The sequence below is a fragment of the Hemitrygon akajei genome, chromosome 5 (assembly GCF_048418815.1).
Source record: "Hemitrygon akajei chromosome 5, sHemAka1.3, whole genome shotgun sequence".
NCBI classification, from domain to species: domain Eukaryota; kingdom Metazoa; phylum Chordata; class Chondrichthyes; order Myliobatiformes; family Dasyatidae; genus Hemitrygon; species Hemitrygon akajei.
Genome location: NC_133128.1, coordinates 84,262,299 through 84,286,665, shown reverse-complemented (window position 1 = coordinate 84,286,665; position 24,367 = coordinate 84,262,299). Strand labels below are relative to the sequence as shown.

Genomic DNA, 24,367 nt, shown 5'->3' with positions numbered 1-24,367 from the left:
AGAAATATAGAAAAGACTTTGAGGCAAATAATGCGTAAATTAGACACATTAAAAGTAATTAAAAATAATCAAAAAATACTCGAGAAAAAAATGACCAATATGGAGATTATGCTTGATAAAATGACAAAGAGACAGGAAAAAATGGAAAAAAGAATTACGGACTTGGAAACTACAACGGAGGACATGGTTGAAAGAATGGACAAAATGGAAAATGAAAATACTGCTTGGGCATCAGAAAGAAAACAATGTATGGAAAAAATTGATAAGCTTGAAAATTTCAGTAGATGAAATAATATTAAAATTGTTGGACTTAAAGAAGATATAGAAGGAGAAGATCCAATAAATTTTTTTCAAAAATGGATCCCTGAAAAATTGGAAATGGAAAGAGAAACTCCAATTGAGATCGAAAGGGCTCATAGATCCTTAAGGTCAAGACCTCGAGCTGATCAAAACCCACGATCAATTTTGATAAAATGCTTACGATACCAAGACAAAGCAAAGATCCTGAAGGCCGCTGCCCAAAGTGCCAAAAATAGAAACGGGCCACTGATGATAGCAGGGAAACCAGTTCTTTTTTATCCTGATATAAGTTACAACCTGTTGAAGAGAAAGAAGGAATTTAACCCAGCGAAAAAAGCCTTATGGGAAAAGGGTTATAAATTTACAATGCGTCATCCAGCAACACTGATAATTTTTTTGGAGGAGGGAAAATTTTTTTTTTCCGATTATCGAAAAGCGGAGGAGTTTGTACAAGAACTTCCATCTATTCGCTAATTACACATAGAGGCTTCCAAACGTAATGGATTAAAGATGAAGATAGACCCAACGAACAGAAGTGATGGACATTTATGGATATTATAGAAGAGAAAAGCAAAATTTTAGAAATACTAAATGAGAATAGTATTTTTTTTTTCTCTTCTTATACATATACTTTTTTATGTTGCGGGGGGGGCTGGGGAGCTTTGGATCGGTTACTGCGGGATTCACGTGTGTAATCATGGCGGTTGCCATGACCCGTACAGCAGAGGGGGGTAATGTTGTGTTTTTTTTTCCACATTAGTAGGGGGGTATTTTGTTTTTTTCTTTATATTTTAATTTTCTTCTATCTTTTTGCCTGGATGATTGGTGGGGACACACATAGCAACATGGAGATTTTTATAAAGATTTCCCAGGATACCATGAAAGTTGAAAGATTAGGTATTATTATAGATTGGAGTAATATAATAAAAAAAATAATGACTAATCTACTAAATTTTTTAAGTTTTAATGTTAATGGGCTTAATGGGCCAGTAAAAAGAAAAAGAATTTTAACATGTATTAAAAAAATGAAAACAGATATAGCTTTTTTACAAGAAACTCATTTAACAGACATAGAACATCAGAAATTAAAAAGAGACTGGGTTGGAAATGTTATTGCAGCTTCATTTAATTCAAAGGCGAGAGGAGTTGCAATTTTGGTTAACAAAAATCTACCAATTAAAATACAAAACGTATTAATTGATTCGGCGGGGAGATATCTAATTATACACTGTCAAATTTTTTCAGAACTATGGACCCTTATGAACATTTATGCACCAAATGAAAATGATGTAAAATTTATACAGGAGGTCTTTTTGAATTTGGCTGACGCACATGATAAAATATTAATAGGTGGAGATTTTAATTTTTGTCTAGATCCAGTTTTAGATAGATCAACAAAGGTTGTTACAAAATCAAAAGCAGTAAAATTAACTCTATCATTGATGAAAGACTTAAATCTGATTGATATATGGAGAAGAATTAATCCAAAAGAAAGAGATTATTCATTTTATTCAAATAGACATAACACATATTCAAGGATAGATTTTTTCCTATTATCAACGAATATTCAAGATAGAGTGAAAAATGTGGAATATAAAGCAAGAATATTGTCAGATCATTCTCCTTTAATAATGACAATGATAATGATAGATAAAGAGGAATCAATTTATAGGTGGAGATTTAATTCAATATTATTAAAACATCAAGACTTTTGTGATTTTATGAAAAAACAGATTCAGTTCTTTTTACATATAAATTCACATTCAGTTGATGATAAATTTATAGTGTGGGAAGCAATGAAGGCATACTTGAGAGGTCAGATAATAAGTTACACTTCTAAAATTAAGAAGGAATATATGATAGAAATAGATCAATTGGAAAAAGAGATTACAAAATTAGAAAAAGAATCCCAAAGAAATATGACAGAAGAAAAACGAAGACAACTTATTAACTAGTAGTTACAATATAATACGCTCCAAACATATCGAACAGAAAAAGCAATTATGAGAACTAAACAAAGATATTATGAACTAGGTGGAAGATCACATAAAGTTCTTGCATGGCAGCTAAAAACAGATCAGACTTCTAAAACAATAAATGCAATTCGAACAAGAGTAAATAAAATTTCTTATAAACCTTTAGAAATTAATGAAGCTTTTAAGAATTTTTATTCTGAGTTGTACAAATCAGAATCACAAAATGACAATGTCAAGATAGAAAAGGTTTTTATCACAAATAACTCTTCCAAAATTAAATACGGAAGAACAGAAGGGATTAGATATGCCTTTTACATTGAAAGAGGTCGAAGAAGCCCTAGGATCACTTCAAAGTAATAAATCTCCAGGAGAAGATGGTTTTCCGCCTGAATTCTATAAAAAGTTTAAAGATTTATTAATTCCTCCTCTTATGGAGTTAATACACCAAGCGGAAAGAACGCATAAACTTCCAGAATCTTTTTTGACAGCTATTTTAATAGTATTGCCAAAAAAAGAGAGAGATCCTTTAAAGCCATCATCAAATAGACCGATTTCTTTATTAAATACTGATTATAAAATAATAGCAAAAATCTTATCTAATAGATTATCTAAATGCTTACCAAAATTAGTACATGTGGATCAAACAGGATTTATTAAAAATAGACAATCAGCAGATAATGTAACTCGCTTATTTAGTGTAATTCATTTAGCACAGAAGAGGGAGGAAATGAGCGTGGCAGTTGCTTTAGATGCAGAAAAAGCATTTGATAGATTGGAGTGGGATTTTTTATTTAAGGTATTGGCAAAATATGGATTAGGAGTATCTTTTATAAAATGGATTAAAACCTTAAATACTAATCCCAAAGCTAAAGTAGTGACAAATGGTCAAATTTCAACACCATTTCAGTTAACAAGGTCAACTAGGCAAGGTTGTCCATTATCACCTGCTTTATTTGTGTTGGCGATAGAGCCATTAGCTGAATTGATTAGAATGGACCCAGATATTAAGGGTTTTAGAGTTAACCAGGAAGAATACAAGATTAACTTATTTGCTGATGATGTTCTGCTTTATCTAACAAACCCATTGCAATCGTTGTGTAAGTTATCCTATAGATTAGAAGAATATGGGAAAATATCAGGTTATAAAATAAATTGGGATAAAAGTGAAATTTTACCTCTTACTAAAGGAGACTATAATCAATGTCAATTAATAATCCAATTTAGATGGCCGGCAAATGGTATAAAATATTTAGGTATAAGAGTTGATAATGATATAAAGAACATATACAAATTAAATTACTTACCACTATTGAAAAAAATTCAAGAAGATCTTGATAAATGGATGGTATTACCAATAACATTAGTAGGTAGAGTAAATACCATAAAAATGAATATATTCCCTAGATTACAATACTTATTTCAATCACTACCAATACAATTACCCCAGAAGTTTTTTCAAGAGCTGAATAAATATGTGAGGAAGTTTCTTTGGAAAGGTAAGATGTCAAGAATATCGTTGGAAAAATTGACATGGAAATTTGAGCTAGGAGGGTTACAACTTCCAAATTTTAAGAATTATTATAAAGCAAATCAACTTAGATTTATTGCATCTTTTTTTGAGAAAGATAAACCGGCATGGATCAGAATAGAACTAGATAAAATAGGAGAAAACATACCAGAAGACTTTATATATAAATGGGAATCTAAATGGATACGGGAAAAGAAAGAATCTCCTATATTAAAACATTTGATTGATTTATGGAATAAGATAAATGTTGACGATGAGACAAAGAAATCCTTATTAGCAAAGAGATCTTTAATTCAAAATAGACTTATTCCTTTTACAATGGATAAGCAACTTTTATATAATTGGTTTCAAAAAGGGATTAGATATATAGGAGATTGTTTTGATGGAGGTATATTAATGTCATTCGATCAATTAAAGAATAAATATAAAGTATCAAACAACACTCTTTTTTGTTACTTTCAACTAAGGGCTTATTTAAGAGAAAAGTTAGGTCAAACAATGTTATTACCGAAACCCAATGAAATAGAAACTTTAATTCAAAAAGGAAAGATTAAAAAATTTATCTCTTGTATGTATAATTTGATTCAAAAACAGGCAATTAAACAAGGAGTCCATAAGTCAAGACAAAAATGGGAAAGTGATTTGAATATCAAAATTGAAGAAAAAAAACTGGTCAAGACTATGTCTTGAGAGTATGACAAATACAATAAACGTTCGATTAAGATTAGTGCAATACAATTTTTTACATCAACTGTATATTACACCACAAAAAATAAATAAATTAAACCCAAATTTATCTGATCAGTGTTTCCGATGTAACCAAGAAATTGGTACTTTTTTACATTCTACTTGGTCTTGTTCTAAAACCCTTTTTGGCCAAATTTAAGAGTTTTACTGGAACAAATTATTGGAATACAACTTCCACACAACCCAATATTACTTTTACTAGGTGATATTGAAGGGATAAAACCAATATCCAAATTGAATAAATATCAGAAAGAATTTATAAAAATTGCATTGGCAGTAGCCAAAAAAGCTATTGCAGTGACTTGGAAATCGGATACATATCTAAGTATAGATCGTTGGAAGAACGAAATTTATGGTTGTATTCCACTTGAAAAAATTACTTATAATTTAAGAGATAAATATGAAACATTTTTGAAAATTTGGCGCCCTTATTTACAAAAGACAGGATTAAATATATAGGTGCTCCGAAGATGAAATAATTGGTTACTTGGGGAAAGAAATAAATATATATACTAAAGTTATTACGAACTCCATGGAGCATGTGGGGATCTTCCAATATCCAGGCATTCCTTTTTTTTTCTTTCTTTCTTATTTTTTTAATAGGGATGTTAGGGGGAGGGGTTAAGGGGAGGGGGGCTGGGTAACACATTTTTTTTCATACACAATTATTCTGTAACTATTTGAAAACAATAAAAAAAAGTTTTTTAAAAAAAGTGTTGCCTTAAGAAGGCAACATCTATCGTCAAAGATTCCTACCATCCAGGCCACGACGTCTTCTCATAACTCCTACAGGCAGGAGGTACGGAAGCCCCACACCACCTGGTTCAGGAACAGCTACTTGTGTATAACTGTGTATAATCTATTATTAGTTTATGTTTATCTTATGCTGCTAATTTCTCCTTTATGGTTAACCCACCACCTCTAGAACCACTGTTATGAATCTTTGCTACATTCCTTTTAAAGCAAATGGAGTCGATTCCAGTTAATTGGGCCATCGGTTAATTGAGGCACCTGTTTATTTAGGGCCACTCTTAACAAAAACAAATCGAGAAAATAGCCGGGATTCCCTTCATTTCTTTGGGATACCATGATGCTTAGGCGACTGCTGGTGAACATTTTCTAACTAGCAACAGTTGGGTGCACATCGTGTGGCCATTAGACACGACATTGTGCTTAGAACAGTTTTTAAAAAGTGTCACTTGCTGTTTTTGTTCAAAAAGCAGTGATTTTTATCACTGACAGTTGTTGAGTAAAAAACAGTAAGACAATTTAGAACTGTTTTGCTTACTGTGGTTCAGGCTTAGAGATGCCAGAAACCGCCGGGAATGAAAATAAAACAATTTCACTACTTAAACAAGTTAGGAACTATGAAGAATTTGAAGGTATTAACAATCAACTTGAATGTTACAATTAAGATTTGGAGGATGCAATCGTCTATAGCATTGTTTGAAGCCAGTCCACTATCTATCTGCTCTAGGTGTCTGCACTGATTTTGTTCATTTATAGTCAATCAAAAGAACTGAATGAATTCCTCAGCTGATAACTATTAGGAACTAATACACAATTTTATGGTACTGGAGTAGTTTTGGTAGTGTTCTAATTTGTTCTGTACTTCATTTAAGTACATAATTTGTTACTCTATTAAACAGTAGTTTGTCATTTTTATACCCTTGTAATAATTTCCATGAAACTTCAGCTAACTGATTGGTCTTGATGTGTCTCAATTAACTGTGTCTCATTAAACAGTGTAATCCACTGTTTATATGTTTTTTTAGACCATGAGACCAAATTTGTATGCACAGGTCCATTCTCATTAAGGCCCAATGTAATTGTAATAAAATAAGGATTGAATTCTGTGTTAGAATTCATGTGTTAGAGGTGAGGACCACTGAGGATGTGAAAGGATTTGAAAATGAGTTGCCAGAGCAAGAACCTGTCTACTTGAGTAAGTTGTGATTTTGGGTATTAGGATTTTTGGTTGGCCTCAAGTTTATGGATCTCAAGTTAGATGGAAAGCTCTGTTGGAGAATATTGAAAAGGGAAGTGCCATGTTAATGAAGATATGGAGGTGGGTTTTAGTAGTGAAAAAATGAATGTATAGTGTTTTGGAAATGGAAGTTGGTATCCCTTGACACTTAGCTGAGAGTCACAAAGGAATATGATTGAGATTGACTAAGCTCAGGAAAGTGATGAAGTGAGGGACTATGGAATTGGTAGGAACTGAAGAGAATAAATCAAATTTTTCATGTACCCAGTCCATACTTCAAAAACATGGTAAACAATTAATTTATTTGTGAGCACATACGTTAAACAGATTTTTAAAAAATAAATATTTGATCATTTTTATTGTTCTAATCTAGATATCTAGATGACAGCACCTCCAGCTACTCGGGTCCAAATTAATTTATATGCTTCTTTTGAACTACTTTCTTAATGAAAGTCAGTGACCCTATTCAAATGAGTGGGCTGCAGTATGTACAGTGGCATGCAAAAGTTTGGGCACCCCTGGTCAAAATTTCTGTTACTGTGAGTAGCTAAGCGAGTAAAAGTTGAGCTGATTTCCAAAAGGCATAAAGTTAACGATAACACATTTCTTTAATATTTTAAGCAAGATTACTTTTTTTATTTCCATCTTTTACAGTTTCAAAATAACAAAAAGGGCCCGAAGCAAAAGTTTGGGCACCCTGCATGGTCAGTAACACCTCCTTTGGCAAGTATCACAGCTTGTAAACACTTTCTGTAGCAAGCTAAGAGTCTTTCAACTTTTGTTTGGGGGATTTTCACCCATTCTTCCTTGCAAAAGGCATTCTTGGGCCGTCTTGCATGCACTGTTCTTTTGAGGTCTATCCACAGATTTTTGATGATACTTAGGTTGGGGGACTCTGAGAGCCATGGCAAAACCTTCAGCTTGCGCCTCTTGAAGTAGTCCATTGTGGATTTTGAGGTGTGTTTAGGATCATTATCCTGTTGTAGAAGGCATCATCTTTTCATCTTTAGCTTTTTTTAACAAATGATGTGATGTTTGCTTCCAGAATTTGCTGGGATTTAATTGAATTCATTCTTCCCTCTACCAATGAAATGTTCCCTGTGCCACTGGCTGCAACACAAGCCCAAAGCATGATCGATCCACCCCCATGCTTAACAGTTGGAGAGGTGTTCTTTTCATGAAATTCTGCACCCTTTTTTCTCCAAACATACCTTTGCTCATTGCACCCAAAAAGTTCTATTTTAACTTCATCAGTCCACAGGACTTGTTTCCAAAATGCATCAGGCTTGTTTAGATGTTCCTTTGCAAACTGCTGATGCTGAATTTTGTGGTGAGGACGCAGGAAAGGTTTGCTTCTGATGACTCTTCCATGAAGGTCATATTTGTGCAGGTGTCGCTGCGCAGTAGAACAGTGCACCACCACTCCAGAGTCTGCTAAATCTTCCTGAAGGCCTTTTGCAGTCAAATGGGGGTTTTGATTTGCCTTTCTAGCAATCCTATGAGCAGTTCTCTTGGACAGTTTTCTTGGTCTTCCAGACCTCAACTTGACCTCCACCGTTCCTGTTAACTGCCATTTCTTAATTACAATATGAACTGAGGAAACGGCTACCTGAAAACGCTTTGCTATCTTCTTATAGCCTTCTCCTGCTTTGTGGGCATCAATTAATTTAATTTTCAGAGTGCTAGGCAGCTGCTTAGAGGATCCATGGCTGCTGATTGTTGGGACAAGGTTTGAGGGGTCAGAGTATTTATAAAGCTTTGAAATTTGCATCACCTGGCCTTTCCTAATGATGATTGTGAACAAGCCATAGCCCTAACAAGCTGAGACCTCGGTAAAAGTTATCTGAGAGCTCAAGTCTCTTGGGGTGCCCAAACTTTTGCATGGTGCCCCTTTCCTTTTTTAACTCTAAAATTGAACAAAACAAAAATAATACACTAATCTTAAATGTTTCATCTTTAACTTTATGACTTTTGGAGATCAGTTCATCTTCTACTGACTTAACTATTCACAGTAACAGAAATTTTGACCAGGGGTGCCAAACTTTTGCATGCCACTGTATGTCAGTTATATAAGACAGATTAAATCAGCACAGAAACCGTAGAATGCTTTTTGTTGATCCCAGTTGCCTGCATTTGCCCATAACCCTCCAAGCCCCCTCCCTCCATGTACCTCTTAAAATGTCTCTTAAATGCTGCACTGGTACCTTTTTCAATCACTTCCTCCAACAGCCCATTTCAACTACTCACTGTCCACTGCAAAGAAATTACCTCTCATATCTCTTTTGAATTTCTCTTCTCTTGTATTTGTGCCCTCTAATTCTGGACTCCCTAACCTTGGGGGAGAGTTCACCTAATCTATAACTCTCATGTTTACATAAATTTCTATGAGGTCACCCCTCATTCTCCAACAGCATGGCCAAACTTTCCCTATAACTCAGGCTTTCTAGTCCACATAGAGTCCTCATAAATCTCTAATGCACTCTGTCAGATTGGCAATATCTTTCTTATAACAGAGTGACCAGAACTGTATACAATCCTCCAAGTGTGGCCTCACCAATGAGTTATATAACTGCAATATAACCATACTCCTAAACTTAACAAAATCAGTTGTGTATGTGAATGAATTTCTTAAGGTCTGCTGTAACAGCAGTGGACAAAGGTTGGTTTGGCTTGAAGCCCATTCATTACCAGCACTACCCTCAGTTTGCAAGGTACAGCAAGAAGAAATAATATTTATCAATTCCAATATATAAAAACAGAAGATGCTGGAAATTCAAAACAAGTCTGGTAGCATCCATAAGAGAGGGAAATAATATTTTAGATTAATGATCTTTTATCACAGTGGTATTACTGAACCACTATTCCACTATTAATCACCAGTGCCATACTGATTTGTATACTGGTGTTTCCCTGCCTTTAACTGATCTGATGTAATTTCAGTCACTTTTACGTATAGTTATGATGCCACTGCAAACATTTCTGCGGCTGCCTTCAATTCCATACATCCCCTAGTTTTCATCTACTGTAGTTATTTAATTCCAAATATTTTTGCAGGTTCTTTGCTTGCTGTCTCTGTTTTAGTCTCTCAGGACACAGGAAGCGTATTCTCAAGGCTAAGGGTGCATGTACCAGCTCAAAAGATTATTTACTATCTACTCTATATGCTTCCAGTTTCATGTCAGTGATAGTGAAACTACATTCTGATTTTGTGTGACATAAACCACAGTTTTGGTTTTAAAAACTGAAGCAAACAGCCTCTTCTATTACTGTTATCTTTAACAGTAATCAGAGGACCAATATGAAGCACTTTGCATGCCAAGCTTGCTGGAACCAAGCCATTCAGTGTTGCATGGTTTCTTCCCCTAGCACCCATTCTCCAACTTGTTTTTGATATGCAAGGCAGATGATGTCATAGTGCTTATATTAGTGGACTCATTTGCAAGTTAAAATTCTGACATATCCTTGGTGAATTTTAATATAGTTAATTTTAAAATTAAAACTTGACTTAGCAGGGCTAACATCCATAATGGTGTCCTTGAAACCAGTTGACATTTTTACAACCATTTCACTAATGCCTTTTTAAAGAAAGAAATCTTTCACTATTACCTCTGTCTGCACACCCATAATAATGTGGTTAATTCTCAGCTACCCTAAAAAAAATGTTGCAAATAATGAACAGGGTGGATCACTCTGTGTTGATATAAAATTCTGGTATGACAGAGAGCTCTGAATCCAATAACCCTTATAAAATCTTTCTCATAAATATCTGGATGATATATTAGAATTCCTTTGTTATTCTATGGCAAAAGCCTTACTCACAAAATCAGATCTCTATCATCTAACATCCAGACTTGCATTGAAACTTGTCCATTAGCAGCAACATATGAATGCTCCCTCCCACCATTATGGTGACAGTGGTACACATGGGGAAGGAAGTACTCTTGGGGGATCATTGATCTAGATTCAAATTTCATTTCAGTCTACAAACGTGGTCAGCATTCTACCACAAAGTTTCAGTCAGTGTGACTCATTGAGCACTATATGAGAGAAGCATTAAGGGTAGAAAAGACATGAAAGGTGGAGACTTCCATGTCATTCTAACACTGAACTAACATGACTGAGGCTAGACTTGGATCTTCTACTTTGGGAACCAACACAGGTTGGTTTATATCACTATCACCATGCAGTAATTGTGACGATGAAGTTCAGTATTGCATTGAGACAACCTCATTTCTCTGCACCCTTTTGAAGTACAGTGGAACACTTTTGATTTTGGTTAACTACCGAGCAAGTATTGAAGTTGACCAAGGCACAGCCATGATTGCAACTAAATTGATAGTTTGTTTGGCTTAAGAATAGCATTACAAATATGCCTTATTTAATAACTGTAGAAATTTCTATCTTTTTAGGAGCCTCAGGTAAAAGGAGCAGCATTGGTTGTGGAAGAAACCCTTCTACCCCTCTGAGTCAAAATATTTTTGAGCGTGCATTGTTAACTCAACAGGAAATAGATAAACAAGAAAATAATACAAACAATGAAAATGCAAATACACAAAAAGAATCGATTCCAGATAACAGTCACAATGAACAGATGTCAAAATTACACCTGTTTTGTAAAGGTGATGATCAAGGAGATTGTTATTTCCTGGATGCCACAGAAGAAGGAAACATTGGGCGTTTTCTTAATGTAAGTAACCAATAATTACAGAAAGTAAAATCTGTAAAACATCCCAGAAGTAGACATGCTATTTTATGCATTTCCCATTGTTACAAAAGTGGGTGATGATTATTATGACTAAAGAGTTAAAGGGAATGAGCTATGAATGAAACCATCTTGTTTAATTGCTCAAAATAAAGAAAAACACAGCAGAAGCTGGAAATCTAACACAAAAAACAAAATGTTGTTAGCACTCTTAAGTCAGACAGGTTCTGTGAAAAGAGAAGCAGTTAATGTGTATAGCTGAAGATGAGGAAAAAATAAGCTTCAAATTCTGGAGAAGGTTGGGAGGAGGTGGGCAGGACAAAGGAACTATCTGTAATGGACTGAGGCCAGTGTTGCTATCAATCAGGCAGTTGGATGGTGACAGTGGAGTGATGTGCTGTTTATTTGCTGCTTCCAAATTCTGCGCATATGATACTATAATTTCATGTTTCCAAGTTCTTACTGAGCATCTGTGCTCAAAAGAAATTGGAGTTCAACATCCTCTGGTTTATTGCAACTTCAGCAAAATATCGAGCTTACCTGATCTATCTCACTTTCCTAAAACCTTTCAGTCTTGTTGCTATTGCCCTTAAAACTGGCCATGATGCCTAATTCTATTCTCAGTAAATGGATTCTTTTTAAAAAATTGAGTCACAGTAAATGTATATTTGGCAGTGGAGTATTTTCAGATACTGATTTACTGCAGAGTTTAGGGTTAAAAATGTGGACAACTCTTGTCACAACTGGCTTTGAGTTGTAGATGCAGGAAAAGCTGTTTATGGCTGCTTCAGTCTCATCGTTCATAGTGTTCATGAATTTATCCCATTCCATTTAATCAAGTATGCCATTTTAGTTATAAAATGATGGAATCAAGATTGGATATTCTACTGTACATAATCTTATACCCAGCAAACTTTTGTAGCTCAGTGATTTAATTTGTGCAGATAACTTGCTGTACTTCCTTTATCACATCACACAAGGATGATCTGAAAGCCCAGCACTGCTTCTGAGGGTTCAACCAGTCTCCCTCCACCACTATTCTCTTGTACTTCACTGAACTCATTCTCACATTTAAGTTTCTTCAAATCAAAGATGTAGCTTTGGGATCCTACATAGGTCCAAGCTAAGTCTGAAACTCTTTATGAGGCTAGAACTGTCCTTGTTTCAGTCCCACTGGGAACTCTCCTTTTTCATTCACTGTAATGGTCTCGGTTCCTGTTCATGTACTGAACTTGTTTTTGATACTTTTGAAGCCAGTTTCCACCCTGCTGTCACTATTATAGAATATGTCTCCAACTTGTCCTGGTTTGTGTATTCTGATCATGTATTCATTGTGTACTTGTTACAGCATAGCTGTGATCCAAATCTCATGGTGCAAAGTGTTTTTGTAGATACTCACGACAAGAATTTCCCTTGGGTGGCATTTTTTACTAATAGGTAAGTGGATCATAATAGACAAACACAATGTGTATTTGTTAAATGTACCAATGACAGATTTTAATAAGAATTTCAGAAAACAGCTGGCATATGGGTTCATTTATTACCCTGGACTTAAAAAGGATAATATGATTGAATTTTATACCTTATTTAACTGTTTGATCCTTGCATGAAACATCTGTTGATTGCAATTGTTTGAATGCTTTCTTAATCTGTTACTTAATTGAGGGATGTTATTGTTTGTGCCTGTTTTTGTTAGGTATGTTAAAGCAGGATCCGAATTGACATGGGACTACAATTATTTGGTAGGAACCACACCGGAAGAAGAAATTCCATGTTTTTGTGGATCTATCAAATGCAGAAATATTATAGTGTGATGCCATCATCCAGCTCATTTTTATGGAGTTGGGAAATGAAGATATAATTCTCTTAAGTTTTTGAGCAAAAGGTATCTACGTTCACTGGAACCAGAATAATCTCGTACGTCAGAATTCTGCAGACCTCACCATTTTCTTAAACTTTAGTTGGACAATTAATTGTACTTCTGTATTGTCCTGCACCAGGGCTTTATTTTTGAATTTGAATGTGGAAGTTAAATTGATCTTGTGATTATGATAAAGACTTTTGTAACTTTCAAGCCTGTGCACTGAAAGATGGATTTTCTGTGAGAGACTAAAGAATTGCAAGGTAATTGTACTCAATGTTACACAGTAGGCTTCAGTTTTGATTTTTGTTTTGAGATGTTACCCGATTTAAATTGTTGAAGGTTGTTTTGTCATTCCTGAGTGTTATTCATTTGATGATAAAATAAACTGCTTGGAGATGGGGGAGGGATAGGTCCTGGGGTAAGAACTATCTAATCCTTACACCACAGTCTAATAACACAGTGCCAATCACTGATTTACAAAAAAAAGCCTAACCCTTTTGGTAAAGTGTATGCATGTTTCTTATTTATGGGATCAGAACTAGGAAGAGGACAAGAGAAGATGGACAAATGAAGTTGTTATTAAAATTATTAATGTTAAATCAAATGTAAATGAAAATAGAAAAGGCTACCGATGCTGATAATCTGAAATAAAAAAAGAAAATGCTGGAAATTCTCAACAGGTCAGGCAACTTCAGTGGAGAGGGTAATGCACTAAAGAGTTTCTGTCTGTTTCTCTTTCCCAATTTAAATAGAAGTCAGAAAAAATAGAGTGCCTTCAGCACATTCAACTTAAGTCGATTGTATAATCTGTTTATAAGGCCGTAATGCACCATTGATGGAGGTTGCAGGTTTTCCAGGCAAACGTGGGATCAACCATCCACCATGAATCCTCTTATACAGTTGTTTTGCTGGTTTGTGGGTCTTGTCCCATTTGAGTGCAGGAAAGCTGTGAAAGCAAGTTTCACTTTGCTGTAGGACCATAAGATATAGGAGCAGAATTAGGCTATTTGACCCATCAAATCTGCTCCACGTTTTCATCATGGTTTTCAGCCCCACTGTCCTGCCTTCTCTCCACATCCCTTCATACTCTGTCTAATCAAGAATCTATTAACCTCTGCCTTAAATATAGCCCATGACTTGGCCTCCACAGATATATGAATTACACAGATTCACTGCTCTTTGGCTAAAGAAATTCCTCCTCATCCCATTATAAATGGACATCCCTCTCTTCCCAGGCTGTGTCCTCTGGTCTTCCCCTCACCATAGGAAACACCCTTTTCAACATTCAATAGCTTTCAATGAGATCCCCTCTCATTCTTCTGAATTCCAGTGTGTAAAGGCCCAGAGCAATCAAACGCTCCTCATATGCTAAGCCTTTCAATCCCAGAATCAATTTTGTGAATTTTAACCCTCTCCAATGTCAGCACATCCTTTCTTAAATAAGGGTAACAAAACACCTCACACTGCTCCAAGTGAGTCCTCACTAGTGACTTATGTAATGGCTTCTCTGTAATGTTCACTGCTGAGGTAGCGGTTTCTCTGAAGTAGCAATGTTTGGGTTATGGCTGGAGATAACAGGACTGTGGTATGCATGTTAGTCAATCAGAGATTGTTGCTCTGTCTTGTGAATCTGGAAGGAGCTTTTTTTGCAGTCTTTGTTAAGGAGAGATGAAGAGGGAAGACTCGTGTGGAGAAGCTGGTAGACCACCGGACGGTATGGACTGGGATCTGAGGGTCCGAAGGTCGACGACGTTCGGAGGAGACCGATGGTGGAAGAATGACTACTGAGTGAGCTCCAACATTCAATGGAGCTAGCCAGTGGAAAGGAATGCTATATTTGTCAGCACTGCTATATCTAAGGAATGAATCAATATAATTTTGATCATCTTGTTGAAGGGTCTGGCCCTGAAGTGTTGACTGTTTATTCCTCTCCATTGATACTGCCTGGCCTGCTGAGCAATGTCCCCTCAAAGGTATACGTGACTTTGACTTGACTTGGGCCCTTTTTCTCTTTTTTTTGTTTGTCTTCATTACTAACCCTATATTCAGATTAAGATTCATAAGGTTCAATCATTTATTTACATATGGTGTACTGTCTGACATTTTGTGTTGTGGGTTTGTAACTGGGGGTACATTACACAGCATCCACACAAACGTGATACCCAGTTTGGTGGGGCCGAAAGCTGTTTCCCCTAGACGAATGCAAGCTGGACAAGCCTAAGGGTTACACTTACAAAGCCTCAACTTTACGTCCTTGCTTTTATATTCTAGTCCAGTGGAAATGAATGCTGACATTGCATTTGCCTCCCTCACCTCTGACTCAGCCTGCAAATTAACCTTTAGGGAATCCTGCACAAGGACCCCCCCAAGTTCATTCAAATTTTTGAATTTTCTCTCCATTTTGAAAATAGTCTACAGTTTTATTTCTTCTACCGAAGTGCATGACCACACACTTCCTGACACTGTATTCCAACTGCCAGTTCTTTGTCCATTTGCCTAATCTGTGTGTCTTAACTTGCTAAGCAGTCTCATGTGTGGCAATTTGTCAGAGGCCTTCTGAAAATCCAAGTGTATATCATCCACTGGTTCTCCTTTGTCTACCCTGCCGGTTATTTCTTCAAGGAATTCCAACAGATTTATCAGGCAAGGTTTTCCCTTAAGGAAAGACTACAGCCTATTTTATCATGTGCCTCCAAGTACTCCAAACCTCATCCTTAACAATAGACTCTAACATCTTCCCAACCACAACAAGGGTATGACTAACTGGCTTATAATTTCCTTCTTTCTGCCTCTCTCCATTCTTGAAGAGTGGAGTGACATCTGTGGTTTTCAAGTCCTCCGGAAACATGCCAGAATCCATTGATTCTTGAAAGATCATTGGTAATGCCTCTATAATCTCTTCTGCGGCTTCTTTCAGAATCCTGGGGTGGAGTCTATCCGGTCCAGGTGACTTATCTTACAGTACCTTCAGACCTTTCAGTTTCCAAAGCACCTCCTCCCTAGTAATGGCAACTTCACACACTTCTGCCCCCGACGTGCTGGAATTTCTGGCATACTACTAGTGTCTTCCACAGTGAAGACTGGCGCAAAATACTTACTCAGTAAGTCCGCCATTTTCATATCCCCCATTACTACCTCTCCAGCATTATTTTCCAGTGATCCAATATCTACTCTCACCTCTTTTTTTACACTTTGTATCTGAAAAAACTTTTCTATCCTCTAATATTATTAGCTAGCTTACCTTCGTATTCCATCTTTTCCTTCTTTATGACTTTTGTATTTGCCTTCTGTTTCTTTTTAACAGCTTCCCAATCCTCTAACCCCAGTAATTTTTGCTCTATAATATATACTGTCTTGGGTTTTATGTTGGCTTTGACTTCTCTTGGCAGCCCATGGTCATGTCATCTTGCTTTTAGAATACTTCTTCCTTGAGATGTATCCTGTGCCTCCTAAATTTCTCTCAGGAGCTTCAGCCATTGCTACTCTGCCATCATCCCTGCCAGTGTTCCCTTCTAGTTAATTTTGGCCTGATCCTCTTTCGTGCCTCTGTAATTCCCTTTACTCTACTTTAAACTGATACACCTGACTTTAGCTTCTTCTCAAATTGCAGGGTGAATCCAATCATTGTGATCTCTGGTCCTGAAGGGCTCCTGCACCTTAAGCCCCCTAATCAATCCCCGTTCATTGCACAACACCCAATCCAGATTAACTGATTCCCTAGTGCTGTATCACTTTGGTTTTGAGCTACCAGCTTCAAACCCAAAGAAAATATCAATAAAAAATCCAGTCTTGAAATAGCAGATATTGCAAAAGATGATTGTGTTCGTGTGAGTCTTGATGCCTCATTTTTGATTGTAATTGATTAATGCAAAGCATATCAATTTAAAATATGTATAGATGTAAATTTAAAAGTAAAGGCAAATCTCAGTCATGTATTTTGATTAACTGAATGAATTGGAAAGTTGTTTTATTAAATCAGATAACTGTATTTTGTTTATTATGCATAATGTAGTGTTAACTCTTAAATGTTAAAAGGTTGTGTACTGAATTTTATTTTACATTTGATTAATGCAATTGCTTTTTCTTATTTCCAGAATTAAATTAAGTGCTTGTTTGTAAAATGAGTATAATTTTTAAAAACTTATGTTGCAGTGTGGATGTACAAAATTTATAGATTTAAACTTCATACAAATGTTACACTTTACTAAACCTTTCTTAAAGTTACAAAGCTTGGTGCTTTATAAACAAAGGATTTCTATAATGGTAAATAGCCTTGAGGTGTTCTGAATATGTGAAATGCATAAATTATTTTCCTAACTTGTTAATTGCAACTTCTGAGTTGTTTTTCAGAGAACCTGAATGCAAAGTGTGGTCACAACAATATTCCAGAAACTCTGACATGACGTATTGTTACTAATTTTACTATTTCTTATTATCTGCCTCTTCTACTAAATTATTCAGTAAACTGGAGAGAAGTAAAATACTGTATGAGCAAAGAGTTTTGCAGTCATTGGACTAACTTCTGTCTCCATTTTATATCCCTTTCTGCACCATTTCCATAATTATTATTTTATACATTTTTATTTGTCAACTTTCATCTTAATTTTGACTGTCCTTTGTTTCAGACATTTGTGTGAGAATGTAAACAAATTCAGTTGAATTGTTTAACCTTGTGCAATCAGAGATCCATCTGCACAAATTGCAGACATTTTTAGCTGTGAATTGTATCCCTTTCTGCTCTTTCTTTTTTTAGAGCAAAAAGTTTTCTTTCAAACAGACTGATAGACATTTTAACTCCACTGAAATCATTTTGTGGCCAGTACAATGTAGCTCATGTTAACACTGCATGTTGAGATATACGCCTTCTGTAAGTCTTTGTTGTATTTGCCTTGACTGTCATAAGTTCTCTGGCTATGATTGATTTAGGATTGTAAAGCTTATTTGAAGGGTTAAAGGTAAGTCAGATACGTGTTCACAGTGACTATACTATTGGAGCTGCTAAAGAGAGTTATTGCCTTAATGGTAGGGATGTTGGTTTTGGCAAAAACATGCATTTTCTCAGGGTAGATGATTCAATGGAAGCATCATTTCAGAGTCCCTTCCTAAGGTCTACAACTTATGTGAATGAATCATTCAATTTTCACATCTTCAGCCATGGGCGGTCCCAAGCCCGGTTGCACAAGGATCTGTTAAGTGTTTACAGGACTAGTTTTTTAAATTTCAGATCTCCGGCGTTGTCTGATTAATGGTCTTTATGTATGTAACATACTGTTATCAGAACATAAATCTGCATTTCACCTGACAACATAAGCTTGGCACAATTGTTCACATTCACTTCATGATGACTGTGCTGCAGCAATGTGACTGTGGACACTGGCGTTTAGTTCCTCATTGTGACATCTGCTCACTAACTGCATCTTCTAGACTTGCATTATGAAGTTGTGAGATTACCCAAGGGTCAGTGGCAGTGTTCAAAGTAAATTTATTATCGAAGTATGTATGTGTCACCATATACTACCTTGAGATTTATTCTCTTGCAGGCATTTCAAGATAGCGCCTGTCAACATTTTCTGGATAGATCACGAAACCATATATTTCACTTTGTATGTCTTTTACGTTTGTTGTTTATCTTCAAGGTAACTCTGGAACTGTCGGAGCCTGTGATTTGCAGTTTGAAGTTGATTTGGTTGTTCCAGCGCTCTGCAGCCTCCAAGAGGATTCTGAGAGGTAGAGGCAACATACATGAACTGAAGGCTGCGAGCTTCTGTTGTTCATGAATTAAAGTGACGAGTGAGATTGAAACATCAAGGCGAATGCGGTAGATGAGTTCCAGCCCCCTGCCTTTTTATCACTGGGGGATTGCTCTGCTGCCAGAGAGGGGAGACTGCCTTTTGATTGCTGGTGGGATCATTCTGTTATGGAGAGGGGAGACTGCCTTTTGATCACTGGTGGGCTCACTCTGCTGCCGGAGAGGGGAGACTGTCTTTTGATCACTGGTAGGATCACTCTGCTGCCGGAGAGGGGAGACTGCCTTTTGATTGCTGGTGGGATCACTCTGCTATGGAGAGGGGAGACTGCCTTTTGATTGCTGGTGGGATTGCTCTGCTATGGAGAGGGGAGACTGCCTTTTGATTGCTCTGCTATGGAGAGGGAAAAGCCTGCAACTGCCTGGTGAATGTTTCCCAGGTTTTTCTGCATTTTGGACATGGACTACAGACTTTTCTGCAGAGTTGTAGTTTTTTTATATTCTGTGTTTTTCACCCAATCTTTCTCAGGCTTTTTTTGTGTGCAGGGGAAGGGGATTTGGTGTTCGTTGTGCCTGTTCCTTTTTTTGTTCATTTTTCTGAGCAGGGAGGATGATTGTGCTGCCATTCCTTTCTTTCTTGGTTTCATGGCTAGAAAAGAATTTCAGAGTTGTGTACTTCGATATATACTTTGTTATATGTTTTCGTACCAAGCTGTGATGCAACCAGTCAGGATACTCTTTGCTCTGCATTCAAGAAAATTATGGTGCTGTCTTGCATTCTTTGTGATCGCACTTAATTACGTGTTGGTCCTAGGACAGACCCTCTGATAAGGTAACCCCAAGGAATTTAAAGTTACTGATATTCTCCACCTCCAATCTCCTCATGAAATTTGGCTCATTGACCTCCAGCTTCTTTCTCCTATTGTCAATAATCAGTTCTTTGGCTTTGCTGGCATTGAGTGAAATGTTGTGAAACTTTTGCCACACAAGAAGTTTTGTTGTGGCACCTTTAACCAGATTTTCATTCTCCCTCCTATATGTCAGTTCATTACCACCTTTGATTCGGCCAACAGCAGTGATGTCTTCAGCAAACTTGGGTATGGCATTGGAGCTGTACATACCCTTGCAGTCAGAGGTATAAAACAAGTAAAGCAGGGGAACAAGCACACTGCTTTTTGATGCACATGTGCTTATAGATATTGTGGAGGAGATGTTGCCAATCTGTGTTGGAGATTAATGATAGCTTAGTGATTAGTTTTGGGAATGATAGTATTGAATACTGAGCTGTAGTCAATGAAGAGCATCCTAAAGAATGTATCTTAGGCAAATTGGAATGGATCCAAGTCGCTCCTCAAGCAGGGGTTGATATGCTTCACGACAGATTACAATGGAAGATACACAAGACGTAAAAAGGGCAATGTTACGATAATCATAGGGCAGGTAATTTGAGAAAAGCGGGTTGGTGCTGGATGATCCCAAGAGGGAATTTGTAGAATGCCTACAAGATGGCTTTTTAGAGCAGTTTCTGGTTGAGCCCACTGGAGGAAAGGCTATTCTGGATTGGGTGTCATATAATAAACTAGATTTGACAGGGCTCAAGGTAAAGGACCCTTCGGAGGCAATGATCATAATATGATAGTTCACCCTGCAGTTCGAGAGGGAGAAGCTAAAGTCAAAAGTATTAGTATTACAGTGGAGTAAAGGGAGTTACAGAGGCATGAGAGAGCAGCTTGTCAAAGTTGATTGGAAGGGGACAAGGGAGAAAAGACCGCAGAGCACCAAAAGCTGGAGTTTCTGGGAGCAATTCAGAAAGCAAGGATAGGTACATCTCAAAGGAAAAAAAAGTATTATAAAGACATAATGACACAACCGTGACTGGCAAGGGAAGTCAAAGTCAACATAAAAGCAAAAGAGAGAGCATATAATAGGGCAAAAATTAATGGGAAGTTAGATGATTGGGAAGCTTTTACAAACCCAAAAGAAGGCAATTAAAGTAATGAGGGGAAAAATGAAGGTAAGCTAGCCAATAACACAGGATAGCAAAAATATTTTCAGGAGTAAAAGGTGAGAATGCATATCAGAATGCTGGAAAGATAGTAAAGGGGTGAAATAAATAGTGGACAAATTGAATAATTTGCATCAGTCTTCACTGTGGAAGACGTTAGCAGTACGTCAGAAATTCAAGGGTGTCGGGACAGAAGTGAGTGTAGTGGCCATTACTAAGGAGAAGCTGACTTGGAATTTGGAAGTTCTGAACGTAGATAACTCACCTAGACCAAATGGACTACATCCCAGGTTTCTGAAAGATGCAGCTGAAGAAATTGTGGAAGTATTAGTAATGATCTTTTAGGAATCACGAGATTTTAGAATTATTCCTGAGGATTGGACAATTGCAAATGTTACTCCATTCTTTAAGAAGGAAGGCAGCAGAAGAAAGGAAATTATAGGCCAGTTAGGCTGACTTTGGTGGCTGGGAAGATCATTGGAGTCCATTATATTTAGGCTGAGGTTTCTAAGTACTTTGAGGTACATAACAAAATAGGCCAAGGTTGGCACAGTTTCCTTAAGGGGAAATCTTGCTTGACGAATCTGTTGGAATTTTTTGAGGAAATAACAAGCAGGACTGACAGGCGGTGGATGTTATTTACTTGGATTTTCAGAAGACCTTTGACAAGGTACCGCACGTGAGACTGATAAACAAGATAAGAGCTGATGGTAATACAGGAAACATGCTAGCATAGATAGAGCACTGGCTGATTGGCAGGAGGCAAAAAGTGGAACTAATGGATGTCTTTTCTGGTTGGCTGCTGGATTCCAACCAGACAATATTTTCATGTTCTATGTCAATGATTTTGATGATGGAATTGATGGCTTTGTGGACAATATGAAGATAGGTGGAGGGGCAGGTAGTGTTGAAGTAGGGAGTTTGCAGACGGACTTAGACAGATGGGGAGAATGGGCTAGTAAGAAATGGTAAAACTTGTGGAGCAGCAAGCTGAACACCAGCTTATTCTTCTCCTCTGGCCCTAGCACCCTGAACTTTTTAATCTGGCCCATGCTTAAATCAGGCAAATAGCAGGTCATTCCTTGTTCTTGGACCCGGGCCCTGCTGCTTCGGTAAGCTCTTGGGGCCCAGGGCCTGGTGCTTCTATCAGTCAAACCTCGGCTTGTTCCTCGCTCTCAGATGCGAGCCCTGCTGTCTCACCTCAGCTCTGCCGTTTCGAATCAAATCCGAGTCACTCCTGCAACCAAGCATTAGCTTGTTCCCCATTCTCAGACTCACCTTGATCTGGCCTGTACACACCTCACTGCAACTGCCTGCATCCTTGAAACTTCAGTTCACACCACAAAGATGTCAGATTACACAGGCGGTTCAAAAGTTCACCACTGAAAGGGAAGTTACAGGCTATTGTTTGCAGTGATTATTTTTGAGAAAAAGTGTGAATAATTATGTAATTAATACTTGTTTTTGCTGTCAGCAAGTCATTGCTGTGGTTCAGCAGTGCCATCTTAAACCTATGCAACACACCCAATATGCTGGAGGAACTTCACAGGCCAGGTAGCATCTATGGAAAAGTAATCAGTTGACGTTTTGGGCTGAGACCCTTCATTATCCTTTCTTTTGAGCCTTAAAACTTGAATTCATTTTGAAATGACTAGAATATAAAAGCAAGGATGTGATGCTGAGGCTTTATGAGTTACTAGTCAGACCACTCATGGGAGTATTGTGAGCAGTTTTGGGTTCCTTTAAGAAACAAATGTGCTGCAATTGGAGAAGGTCCCGAGGAGATTCGTGAGAATGAAAGGGTTTAATGTATGAGGAGCGTTTGATGGCTCTGGGCCTGAACTCACTGGTGTTAGAAGAATGAGGGGCATCTTATTGAAACCTATCTAATATTGAAAGGTCTAGATCAAGTAGATGTTGAGAGGATTGTCCTATAGTGGAGAAGTCTAAGACAGAGAGGACAAAGCCTTAGAATAGAGGACAAGACATTGAGTATATTTAAAGTGGAGGTTGATTGATTCTTGATTAGCCAGGGTGTCAAATGTTACAGGGAGGAGGCAGGAGAATGGGGTTGCAAGGGATAATAAATCAGCTACAATGGAATGATGCAGATGTGAGGAGCTGAATGGCTTAATTCTGCATCTATGTCTCATGACCAACCTCTCAAAGTTCTTCATCACAGTATGTTCTACTGGGCAACGGTCATTGAGGCAGGTTGCCAAGTTGTTCTTCGGCACTGGTATGATTTGAAGTAGGTGGATACCTTAGATTGCTGAGACTAGAGGTTGATGATATCAGTAAACTCTACAGCCAGTTGATTAGCATAGGCCTTCAGTGCCCAGCACGCTAAGTCTCAATCAAACAAAGGGTATGTGATTGTTATTTTATCAGTGGGAGAATAAATGTGTAGATCTCAAAGTGAAAGATTGGGATGTTACTTTAAAGGGAGTTGTAGCTTTTCCTTTTCCCAACTCATGCCCTGCATTATATTCAATAATGATGTGCAATATTATGTGCTTACCTTTGTCTGCAATGTGAAGAGGAAAATATCAGTATAGTTGCCAGTAATCACATAGAATGGCAGTGAAAGGACACCAGCTTCTTGAACGTAGATGGGTCATCTGTTTGATCAATGACGTTAACTGGAGGAAAATTTAATTATTATACTTTGGGAGAAAGCTGGAGTAGCACAACAGGGACTTGGCTCAACTAAAGGCAACAAAACAATTAGTTAAGGATGTGAAAACTTTTTTTTTATGTTATCATAGATGACGCGATGTTATATTTAAATCTTGATAAGACTCCATATATCACAAGTTATATGGAATGAGATTTTGTACACAAAGAATGTGGACCTCTATCTCCAACAACAACTGGATCCTTGACTTACTAATCAGAACACCGCAATCTGTGCAGATTGGTAATAATATCTCCACCTTGCTGACCATCAACACTGGCGCACCTCAGACTGCTGTAGTCTCTCCTATGGCTAGCCATAACTCAAATGGTTGCTGATGATACAACCATCATTGGCAGAATCTCATGGTGACAAGAGGGTGTACAGAAGTAAGATATACCAACTACCTAGGTGGTGTCACAGCAACAGTCTTGCACTCAACGTTAGTAAGACCAAAGAGCTGATTGTGGACTTCAGAAAGGGTAGGATGAGGGAACACAAACCAGTTCTCACAGAGGGATCCGAAGTGGAGTGAGAAATTTCAAGTTCCTGGGTATCAAGTTCTCTGAGGACCTAACCTGGACCCAACATATTGATGCAGCTATGCCATTAGGCTTTACAATTCTACCGCCAGGACTTAAGAACTTTTTAAAAGCTATTATTAATGCTTTTTGAGATAGTGATTTAGATGCATATCATTTTTTTTTACTGAGTTAAGTATTGTATGTAATTAGTTTTGCTACAACAAGTGTATGGGACATTGGAAAAAAAAAGTTGAATTTCCCCATGGGGATGAATAAAGTATCTATCTATCTATCTATCAAAAAAAAGGCTA

The 24,367-nt window shown here is 37.2% G+C and overlaps 1 protein-coding gene across 2 annotated transcripts in view; it reads left to right on the top strand.

The window, feature by feature from the left end:
• LOC140727933 (histone-lysine N-methyltransferase SETDB2-like) overlaps window positions 1–16,268 on the top strand; it is a 107,937-nt gene extending 91,669 nt beyond the window's left edge. For both annotated transcript variants that reach the window (XM_073045922.1, XM_073045923.1), the window contains 3 exons: window positions 10,948–11,225; window positions 12,589–12,677; window positions 12,937–16,268. In XM_073045922.1, the coding sequence (XP_072902023.1) occupies window positions 10,948–11,225; window positions 12,589–12,677; window positions 12,937–13,054 (485 nt within the window). In that variant the 3' untranslated portion in view covers window positions 13,055–16,268. The remainder of the gene's footprint in view (window positions 1–10,947; window positions 11,226–12,588; window positions 12,678–12,936) is intronic.
• The last annotated feature ends 8,099 nt before the right edge of the window (window positions 16,269–24,367 follow it).